The sequence below is a fragment of the Oreochromis niloticus genome, unplaced genomic scaffold (assembly GCF_001858045.2).
Source record: "Oreochromis niloticus isolate F11D_XX unplaced genomic scaffold, O_niloticus_UMD_NMBU tig00001888_pilon, whole genome shotgun sequence".
Taxonomy (NCBI): domain Eukaryota; kingdom Metazoa; phylum Chordata; class Actinopteri; order Cichliformes; family Cichlidae; genus Oreochromis; species Oreochromis niloticus.
The window spans coordinates 59,789-71,216 of record NW_020327496.1 but is presented as its reverse complement, the minus strand read 5'-3'; the positions used below and the strand labels follow the sequence as shown (position 1 = coordinate 71,216).

The window sequence follows — 11,428 nt, the reverse complement described above, 5'->3', positions numbered from 1 at the left end:
CCTCCATCGACAACCCCGGCGATAGTGGAGCCACACGGCGCTGCTGCCATTGTGGAATTGGATACATGAGAGGACTGGAGTACCTGCACGCGAGACATGTACAACACCGAGACTGACGTACAGAAATATCTCGTGTGCCATCAACCCGATAGAAACCGGTGGAGCTGTCGTTTAAGCTCAGCGACTCGGCACAGCTGCAACTACTCGACTCAGACAGCAACGGGGCAATCGAGTGCACACGGCCCCCGAAGTGCTTTGGTGCTTAAATTCCACCAGGCCAGCGATGTGTTCAGCTGGTATTGTGTCATGTGGGAACTGTACACGGGATCCCGTTGATAGAATACAGGTCTGCTCAGACGCAGTCGAATCTGCAAGAAGACCTACGGGGATAGCCTCTCGAAACTCGTCGGCGTGTACACGCCTGCAAACCCACGACTGCATTTCTAAGCAACTACATGAAATCGTACGACGCTGAGACGCTGTACGGCAAGTACGGACACTCTAGGCCCACCGCCGCCGCCATTGGGAGTACGCTGGGTGAAATGGGCCGCAATATTCGAGACAAAGCTTTTGTTAACATGGCGTGCTTTGCATCACCTGTTCCCCCAAGAACGTAGTACGCAGCGACTTGTTGAGATTGAACCGTTACACTACTGAACCGAGACGTATCACACACCACGGCGCCGGTCATATGATCCCCAGTACTGTGCGGGTGGGCCAGTACAGAGCGACGGATGTCATCGTAGCAAACGACTGTGTCCCTGGCCAGTTGCGCAAACTAGCACAAGACAAGAAGCTTGGGGTGTATACGCACACGAGCAAAAGTACTACGGTATAGACCTGTTACGCTTATCGCCGGATTTACAACCCGATGCGTGGTATACGGAAAAAGAAACCGAGCTGTCCGATCGCGTCAGAAAGGCATGCTCCGAAAAGCGTAGAGCTGGCGAACCGCTGGAATGTACTTTGGAGACGCTCTGCGCTGCAGATAGCGACCGCGTAGGGCGTTTTTCCATGTGCAAAACGAACACAGCCCGAAGTACAGCCGGTGCGGTGCCCGCATGCACACGTCACGGCGGACGCGGCCCTTAGCGGCCAACAGCCAGCGATAAAGCGGGAGGCGAGCGCCTACGGGTGTTGTTACCGCAGAGGACACGCTTACCGCGCACCCTCGGTCCACAGGTGCCAGCTGCGTACAATGTAGCCGCTGCGGGAAACCATCAGTCGAGAACGCAGCAAGGGCAGACGACTAGGCCGTCTCTCAGTCAACCCAGTCGCGTCAAATGCCTTGTTCGTACTAAGAAGACCAAAGGCGAGTCCGACGTCACCATGGTCATTGTCACGAACCCCACGGAGGACGACGTTGCGTGTTTCGAACGCGACGTCTGGAAAGAGCATGTCGGCTGACAAAAGAACATCCCAGGTTGCATGGTTATTGTTTGCCGGACCTAGGAAATCCGTGTACAAGCAAGCTAAGGCTCATGGGCTATACGTGTTTCAATACGGTCAGTTCTTCAGATCCACCAAGATGATCAACTGGGTGTTGCAACGGGGAGAGTCTTTTTATCCGTGTTTATGCAAGTTCTCTTGACATTGAAAGCTGCCGCGAGAACAACGTGCTACCTACGAACATGGCAACTGAGCACCTACTACTCGTCGAGGGCTGTCATGATCGACATAGTGGGTTATCTGAGCGCTCACTTTCCCCAGCCGGACCATCAACAGTTGTTAGTACCCAGAGCCCGAAGTTGCATCAGTGTGTTTGGAACTAGTTAGTAAGCACCAGCCGGGTCTCCCCTGGTGCCATTTCTAGAGAGATGTCAGTCTTCTTTTTCACATTGCCACGACATAGAGCGTTTGGTCGCAGAGTTGAGCCGGTTGGATGTTACCAGCGCTATCGCAAGAGTCCAGCCCGTTGTGTCATCGCTAGCGCACACACACTTTACGTTCAGAGAATATTTGGCCGACGTACCAAATTGGGTAGGCTCGAGGGTCGGCGAGGCCAACTTGGATAAATGCACGGCTAAGGTTCTGGTGTGCGGAAACCCGACCCGTCTTCCGTTCACGCGGTTTTCCAAGACCGAGTGCCGCCCGGACTCGTCTCCCGGCGCGGTCGATGTGACACCTGACCATGGCGGACTCGTCAAAGACCTTGTACGAAACATTGTCTTGCGACTGAAGGCTAAGGCGCTACGGGGTTCAGCGATCGCGGTCACCACTCTAGACTGCACTCAGGGTCTGACTAAGATCACACTAAGAGCTAGTGCACTTTCAGGAATCCCAAGCGTGGACGAGCTGAAGGACATATGTTCGAGTCCCTCGATGAACTACGCCTGTACACTCACGACGTGGCAGCGCTGCTGGATTGGGCTCCTGTTATGAAAATCACAAAACATGTCACGTCGACTCCCCTGTCAAACTTCAGCTCGTATCACTACAAGATAATTATACTACTAGTGCGTATTGATGCAAAGGAGACCAACAAAGGAGCAATCAAGACACTGGACGAACTGTTTAGGGGTGTGCCACTTTACTGCACATCGGACTATTGAGCACTGTCTGCCACGCGCACACAGGATAATCAACATGAGAGGGCTGATCAACGTTGGGACTCACTGCGCTGTAAACAGTGTATTGCAGTGTCTGTATGTCACAGATGACTTTAGGATCACGCTGACCGGAGGCCGCTGTGGCTCTGATGATGATGATGATGATGATGATGATGTTGTTGTTGTTGATGTTGATGACGTCGATGACGCAGACTGCGATAGAACCAGCTACAGCACCGTGGCGAGCGAACTGACGAGTGTCTTACGGGACATGGACCGTAACACTCCGGGAATGCCGCCGTGTGATCCGAATCCACTTGTGGACGCGCTAATTCGATACAGTGGCATGACATACGAGGTTCAACAAGATGCCGATACTGTGTTTAAGTGCGTGCTAAACGCACTAGCGGACGACGGCGATCCTAGATGCAAACAAGCATCTGGCCTGTGGACTATACGGAAACAACAATCGGCAAAGTGTTCGACGTGTAACGCGGAATGTGTCTCGCACCATGCGGCGAACAACGTGATTGTATATATTGGGAACAACGAGCCCAATAAGCTACAGGACTACATGGACGACTACTCTGAGTCCTTTAGAGTGTCCGACTACCACTGCGGCACCTGTCAAGAGGAGACGGAACTGAACGTCACTATGGATATCACAGAGCTACCCGCAGTCCTATGTTTCACCGTTGCCAGAGGGCAGCGGTGCGCGCAGCGCGGAGAGCTTATGGTCAACACCGGTGCGATCGACGTACCAGAAGAACTAGACTGTAGCAGGATGTGTGCAACTTCACAGCCTACAAAGTACGAACTGTACGGTATGATAACTCACACAGGCCCCTATGAGTTCGGTCATTACGCAGCCTTTGTGAAAAAGATGTCCAAGTGGTATTTTGTTGACGGCGATGTTGTGAAACAGTGCCCTGTATTACCCTTATCGTACTACAACGTGCCTGCTCATTTGTCCATGTTAATGTATAGAAGAATCTAAGTGCACCCCGGCGGGTTGTTGGTTTGTGATTGTACAATCTTTGTGTGTTCACTTTGACGAGATGCCTGTCATGTACATATATACATTGAATGTGTTTGTTATACAGATGCAAAATAAACATGCAATAAAACAAGACAAGACGGTGTTTGTAATGTTTATTTGCAATTAAACACAATGTCAACATTTCATGGATGTGATCGGCAACAATAGAACTGAGCTGAACAGTCAACGGGCAAAATCCAAATGTATTTATTTTTATCCACCACAGTTAGGTCAGTCACATGAAAACTCTTACTGTCGGCCCAGTGTTACACACTGGACAAACCCTGGTAGAACAACCGCAGGTTGCATGGCCGCATATCATTATGTACACCCTAGGCTTTTTGCACTCTACGCAGACAATGTCTGGCTTGACACTGCTCGCGTCCACCGCACGACAAAAAGTCCATTCCGCTTTGCACACGAAACACGAGCGCTTCCTCGTCACCCTGACCGCCTGGTCGATGCATGTCGAGCAGCACATGTGTCCGCAGCTCAACACGCACATTGGCTTCCTTTCGTAACAGCAACAACACGCCAGCAGATCAGCCCCGTGAGATCCCGCAGCTACATCCGCATCCGAGCGTTCTTCGGAGCCACGCACGGCTTCAAGCGGTCCGTTGGCCGAAAAGCGACGCGTCTCTCTGCTAACAAAAGTCAATTGGCGTTCGCTTGCAAGAAATCGGTCTGGCAAGGTGAAGCTCTCCTGCGGTGATCGGTGTGGCTCCCGGACTACAGGTTGCATTCGGCCCGCATCCACGCCAGGAGCTCCCCTGCATCGAGCCATCTCTGCTGCAGTTTCAGCGTCAGTGTACTTGGTTTGTGTTTTCATAGAGTCCCACATCCATGATACATGTGCCTCCTCGTACCTTACAATACGTGCACCGAATGTAATCGCGGGGTCACTTAAGAGTTCTCGACGGCTGACAAAATAGGGCCACTTATTGTCAGATGTGTCCTGGGCGAAGGCGCTTGCAAGTGATGTCGTTGCGATCGGCTCGTTCGGGGCGTGAGATGTTATCCAGCATTCAAACCGTGCCTTTAGGCGTAACGAGTATTGCTCGAATTTATCTGCGGGGATCACCGCATGTATGAGAGTTAAAGTCGTTTCAATGATCCTACGATCCAGGGCAAGCATACGCCATTTGCTCACGCGATAACGTCGCACGTATGAACACACAGGAGGCGCTTGTCTCATATCAGGCCTCCCTCTGCGGACAACGCCGGCGATTATGTGGATCTCTACGGAAGACATGGCTGTATCTGGGATGCCAGCTTCAGCAATACCTTTACCAGCATTGTCAAACGCCCAAAGCAAGCGTGTGGCCTCTCAGGTTGTGTCGTATATACCACGGGACAGTTGTAGGTCGGCCAGTGCTGTAGGTCGGCCAGTGCTGTGGGTCGGCCAGTGCTGTGGGTCGGCCACCTTGATATTTTGGAGTAGGAGTGGGGGTTTTAGGTGTAACATGTAATGATTTATATGTATAATAAATAAAATATCACACTGAGCAAAGTGATCGTGTTTTGGCATCTGTTTATTATTTCTTTTATTGTTTCAAATACACACAAAGAGCAAAGAGCATTGTGACATGGTAACAAACATACACAGTTTCACAGCACACAATGGTCTACGTGTGTTGAATACACATTGCCTACAAACGAATGTCATTTCTTGTCAAAATATTTCCACAATGTACCGTCGTTATTGCTCACACGGGTACGTTTCGCAGCTGGCTCGCCGTAATCGGAATGTTTCGCGAGGGGTGCTCGATCAGAGCAAGGTTGCAGTGTTTGGCTTACATTGATTGTTTTTGCCAGCGACTCTAAATATTTGATCATGACGCCACTTTGAGGACCAGGGCACGGTTTGCTTTTCCTGTGCGCTGCTGACATAGTGGCCACGGTGTCACAGGGACAATCGACGTTTGTAATCACACACTCAACCCGCCTCACATAGCAACGATGTGTCCAGAAAAGTCCATGCTGTCCTCCAGATCGCCGTCCGACTCTACAGGTGCCACTGGGTTTTCTTCCACAGGGCGATGCGCATCCACAGCGTGGTCGATGGATTCGTCTTCTGTAGGTGCGCTCGTTCCTCGGCGTTGAATCTCTGGAGACTCACACGCACTGGACCCGTCGTCCGTGCTTGAGCTCAGTCTTGGGCGTTTAATCTTTGGAGACGCGCACTTGCTCTCAGGATTACTGGCATCCGAATCCGAATCCGAACGAAAAGAAGGTGACTTTCTCCGACGCTTGCCTGGAATGTGCCGGACCGACGACCCGCGTCTTCTCTTATTAGACGTTTGTTTGGTCGTCTTATTTACATCAAAATCAGATGAACATGACGGTGCTGGCGGTCCTTTTGCTCGATCGCCCTTGTGCTGCTTCTTCCTGCTGGTTGTTGTCTTACGGCTTACGCGATCAATCCTAGATTCCTTTGTTTTTCTAGGCGACTTTGTAGGAGACTTTGTGGGAGACTTTCTAGTCAACTTTGCACTTGTCGTCGGTTGATCGTCACCATCCGTGTCATCTTCATCGTCGTGCTGTTTGATAACACAAGGGCGTCGTTTTGCTATTCTCGCCGGCGCGGGTTCCTCTTCGGAGTCAGAGGAAAATATCACGCCTTTGTGCGCACCAGAGTGTTCGGGGATGTTGTGGTCCGACTCAGTGTCAGAGTAGTCAATGTGACGGCGACGGTCAATTCGGCCGAAGGCCGTGCGTTTTACAGGCTCACAAGCGTCAGAGTCGCTCTCTACGATGCTGTAATCGTCCTCGCTCCTATCGTCAATGAAGTTGTCCTCCAAGTCGTATTCATCTAGATGCTTTTCATCGTCGTATCTGCCCGACAATTCATTGTTGTCATACTCCTCCGTGGCCAGCAACTCTTCGCCTTGGGCCGCTGTGCAGTCGTACTCCCCTTCTTCGTCCTGGCCAGATTCCTCAGCGTCGTCGGTGTCATCCTCGCAGCTCATTGCTTCCTGGTAAAGCAGGTCTCTGGCTGCGTTGGAGCGGGACGTTTTGTTGGATCTGATTTTCTTGCGCTTATCAAGGTCCAGCGTGGTCTTTCCGTCATTCTCACCGTCCGATGAAATTGTGGTCTTTGTTGCGGGTGTACGTGCAAAAGCTCGTTTGATTTTTCTTATCCAGCTTTTGGTTGACATGCAGCCCAAGCGGTCGATCAGAGCCAAACTCAGTTTATCTTGTAAACCATGGGCCTTCAGCTGTTCTACCACGATGGGATTGCTAGACACCCATTGTTCCAACACCGAACTGTATTTCTCGTGCAGCAGCGTTTTCTCCAAGCCGAGAAGGCTACACACAGCTTCTCGTCTTGTGTTATCTGCGTATAACCAAGGTGCGCTTTGTAACAGAGTCCCTATGTTTTTGACCCACGTGCCTAAAGGGGGGTTGTCGGGCACTATCATAGAAAAGCACCAGGGTTTTTGGGATGGTGATACTGGTGCTTTTTCTGACCTAGGCGAGGCAGACCTGACTGAGACATTCGCCGCTTTGGAGTAACCACGGTTGGAGTAACCATGGTCCGGCGGCGTGTTGCTGTCATTGTCGTCGTCGTTACCATCGGCAGTCTTTGTGCTCTTCTTCAGCTTGTTCATTTTGTTGTGGTACACCCTCAGGTTGTGGAAGAGCACTTTCATGTTGCTATAGTCCCTGGCTCTCGCACTGTCTTTTGCAGCCGGAGTGTCTTTTATCAGCTGTTGCCACTGCCTAAAGGTGTCGTTTATGTTGTGGGTGCCCAAGTTCCTGAACAGGTCTCTCGTCGCATGCCTTTGCGCTTTGTTGATGACACCGCTGTTCGATGCTCTAATCCGCCTGTCGATGCTGGCCAGAGCGCTCCAGTCGTCCTTGAACTGTTTCTGCAGTAAAGCGATGTTGTTCCTATGAATCTGGGCGCGATACGCGCCGTCTTCGTTGTAGCACTCGTAGGCTCGAACGTACTGATTGGCCTTTTGCGTATTACAGAGTAACAGCTCTGCAACCGCAAACGCATTGGGTACCCTGTCGTCCATGAGCTTGATGCCCAGATCCACTATCTCGGACATTATCGGATCTTCGATCGCGCAGGCCACGTGTTTTGGGGTGTAGTTGCACCAGTTGCTGGCGGGAGGGCTCACCCGTTTTAGGAACGCGGTAAGCGCTGGGTTGGTTATCTCCTGATGCAACTCGGGTCCGGTCAGGAAAGTCTCTCTGCCACTGAGCTCGTTTAGCAGTGTGTAGCAACACTGCAGCAGCTCTCCGCTACCTTTTACACAGGAGCATTTCAAGGCTCTGCAAAAGCGTGCGGTGGTAGATATGTATAGGGTTCGCTTGTCCTTTTGCTGGTCCCGCAACGAAACCACCGCTGTCATGTTACCTCGCTTTCGGCCACACATGCGTCCCGTGCGTCTGGAGTACACCGTTTTTGCCACGCCGGCGTGGCACGTGAATCTCGACAGATCGCATATCACGTCCTCGTCCGAGAAACAGTCCACGCTTCCCTGTCGTCTACTGGCTTGCAGATCGGCCGATTCTGCGTCCAGTACACAACACATGGGTTCCACATCGGCACCGCCGTCTCCGCTGGCCCCACACGTCTGCGTAGCGGGCGTTCGGTCCTTGTCCTCGCCGCCGCGCAACAACTGCATCGGTTGTATCTGCTTGAACGATGGAGTGAGAGCATCCGGATGAGTGGGGACTTCTAGAGACATGTCCCAGAACTCATATTTATCGCCTGTTATAGCCTTCAACAGGTTTAAGCTTTGGACACCCGGAACGATTAGGACTTGCTGCATGAAATAAGCAGCGCTGCCGCTCATCAAATTCACCGTGTACGTGCCCAACATCGATCTGGGTTTGTCGCAGAACCGTAGCTCTAACTCCTTGTCCATGTGGGACCACATTGTGACGACCGGGATGACAACGCGGTCTTCTGCGGCGGACTTCAGCGCTGTTGTGGGTATGTAAAAGAGAGTGTAGTTTTTCAAAGCCAACATTAGCTGTTTCATACCGGCCCTGTCTTCGGTCGACATACATTCCAAGCCATCGGCTCGCAAGTCCATGATATCCATCAACGCAGTCAAAAGCGACTTGGAAGGGTTTTGTTTGAAACGGCCGATGTCTTCGATCACCATGTCTCTGACGATTTTCCGTGTCGTCTTGTGTTGAAACGCTTTGCATTTCTCAGATAACATCGACTCTTTCACTGTCATGGCTTCGGCTACCTGGTCGAATAAACCAACGGTGTCCGCGCACGTGAACGCCCGGCTGTCCTTTTGTTCATCTGAGTACCAGGCAGGCTTGTCGGTCACCACGAACTGCATATTCGTCCTGTGTGTGATTGCTCGCCGGCTACCAGACTTGTGTTGGGTTCGCAGGTGTGTTTGCTGCGCGCTCTGATGTACAAGGGAAAGCAATGCCCCCGGTTTTACGCTCTCGCTCCAACCGAGACGTTATCAATTGCTGCTTGGGATAAGCTCCCTCCTTAGCTTCAAACTCCTGCGAAATGTCTCTGACTCACAACAAAACACTGCACACAGTGAGGTGAAACCCCTTTGACTCAGACCAAATCTCTCCCAAGTCAGAGTGTACATGCCCTAGACTTAGGGCAATATGTGTTCAACCCACAGTAGATTCCTCCCCAACGCATTCCTGTCCGACTCACAGCACCTTCGCCGCCGACCCAGAACACTTCCTGTCCGACTCAGAGTACCTCTTGTCCGACCCACAGCATTTCTTGTCCGACTCACAGCACCTTCGCCGCCGACCCACAGCACTTTCTCCGTCGACCCAGCACACTTCCTGTCCGACTCACAGCACTTCGCCGCCGACCACAGCACCTTCGCCGCCGCCCAGCACCTCGCCGCCGACCCACAGCACCTTCGCCGCCGACCCACAGCACTTCTTGTTTTGCTCACAGCAGCTTTGTTGCTGGGCGCAGAGTAAAAGTCACCAAGTTAGTGTGTCACTCCCAGACCGCAACCGCTCAACTAGGCCTCGTGCTCCTTGTAGTGTTTGCAATTTCTCAGTGCTACACACTTAACTACGGCCGTTGTGAAGCATGGATGTAGACTGGATTTCTACATTACAAACGCGTGCAGCTCGCATGCGTCTTAAACTTGTGTATAGCGAAAGCGTGACCGGTGTGAAACATAGACTGGTCCACGTTGTCGACGTACACGTGGAGAACGTTGCAGATCTCAAGGCCACGGGCCGTGGTTCGAAAAAGAAAGTGGCCAAACACACAGCAGCTAAAGCGCTCTATGCCTTACTACAGGACAAGATTGACCGGCAAACGGCTTCCAAGGCCACCAAATCCAAACCTTACGTACTCGATAATAAACCAAAAGGGACTGACCGAGAAGCATCGGAGTGTGAAGAAAGTCAACCCGACCCCGACGACTGCACAGAGACACCTCGGTCACAGGAGCACCACCCTCAACAGTCTGAGAATCACATTGGACAACTGCAGGTGTGTCAGGCCACTTGTGTATTTACACACACACACACACACACCGTTACAATTGTAAATATGCTGTGCGTATATAACACATTGCCTCTTTCAACAGGAAATCTGCCAGCAGAACAAGTGGCCATTGCCCAAGTATAACTTTTGCTTTACAGAGGGTCCTCGTCGGTATGCATGCCAATGTCAACTTACTATACCCCTGGACATCCACGCGTGTGACGATGACTGTGCAGTAGACGCCACGACTGATCGCGTTTATACAGAACTACACGGTGAGCAATACGGTGTGGAGGCGCGAGGTTGCATGTCATATCCATAACACAAATCGCTGTAATAGTGTAGTAATTCGTTGACTTTGTGTTTCATCGCCATAGGCACGGCAGACTCTAAAGGAGAGGCTAAACAAGCGGCGGCTGGGAACACTCTCCTTTGGCTGTACGGACACAAGCTCATCTAACAATCCAGCCGCGCACACCATGCTGAATAACAGCACAATGTGTACTCATCACCGGGATATGTGGTGTACATGGTCTATGATACTTGTGATGATGGTGTCCGTCCTACTGTTTGTGTATGGTGCGTACTGCATGTGTACGCTTTGTGTCGAAAGAAATAGACGCAGGCGAATCATCAGGTTTCATAGCACTCGTATATAATTTTTGTTTGAGACATGAAATAAAGACAAAAAACATTGTCACATTACATTGGTGTACGTCGTCTTCTTTGCACACATACTCATAATAAACAACACACAAAAGCACAAAGAAGGCTTGTTCCTGGACCGCGGGCGACGGACACACGGTCCAGCAGTGTCATATCCAGAAGCAGCTCTATTCCAGTCAGCTGTAATGTTTTTGCGTTGACGGGTGCAATGTCTAACGTCTTGGTCATGGCTATTAGGTAGCGCGCTGCTATGCACGTGTAGATCTAATCTAGTGTAGATTAACACACAATGAAAATATATGAAGTAATGACGACAAATTTTTATTCACTGCACAACAAAGTATACAACTGGAAACATGTAGCATGTAGTGGCAAGAGTAAAGCAACAAAGTTACGCACAACCGGCACATCGTGAACGATATCAAAACAATATCATGGGTTACACACAACAAAATTTCGTAAACCCTTTACATCTCTAATAATAATATAGCCTTGACGGCATGATAGAAGACAGCAAAACAATATCATGGGTTACACGCAACAACAAGATCGCGTAAAACCTTCACATCTCAAATGATAATACAGCCTTGAAGGCATAATAGAAGAAAAAAAAACAACAAATCAAAAAATGAACATACAGCTTTGATGGGCACAATGAAAGAAAACAAAATAATATCATGGGTTACACGCAGCAACACGATCGCGTAAAACTCTCAA

The 11,428-nt window shown here is 50.7% G+C and overlaps 1 protein-coding gene across 1 annotated transcript; it reads left to right on the top strand.

Annotated features, from left to right (window-relative positions):
• The first annotated feature begins 9,610 nt into the window (after positions 1-9,610).
• LOC112844877 (RISC-loading complex subunit TARBP2-like) lies at positions 9,611-10,505 on the top strand. The gene is made up of 3 exons (XM_025904479.1): positions 9,611-10,051; positions 10,149-10,320; positions 10,423-10,505. Exons 1-3 carry the CDS (start codon positions 9,641-9,643, stop codon positions 10,503-10,505), a joined length of 666 nt encoding a protein of 221 aa, XP_025760264.1. The 5' UTR covers positions 9,611-9,640.
• The last annotated feature ends 923 nt before the right edge of the window (positions 10,506-11,428 follow it).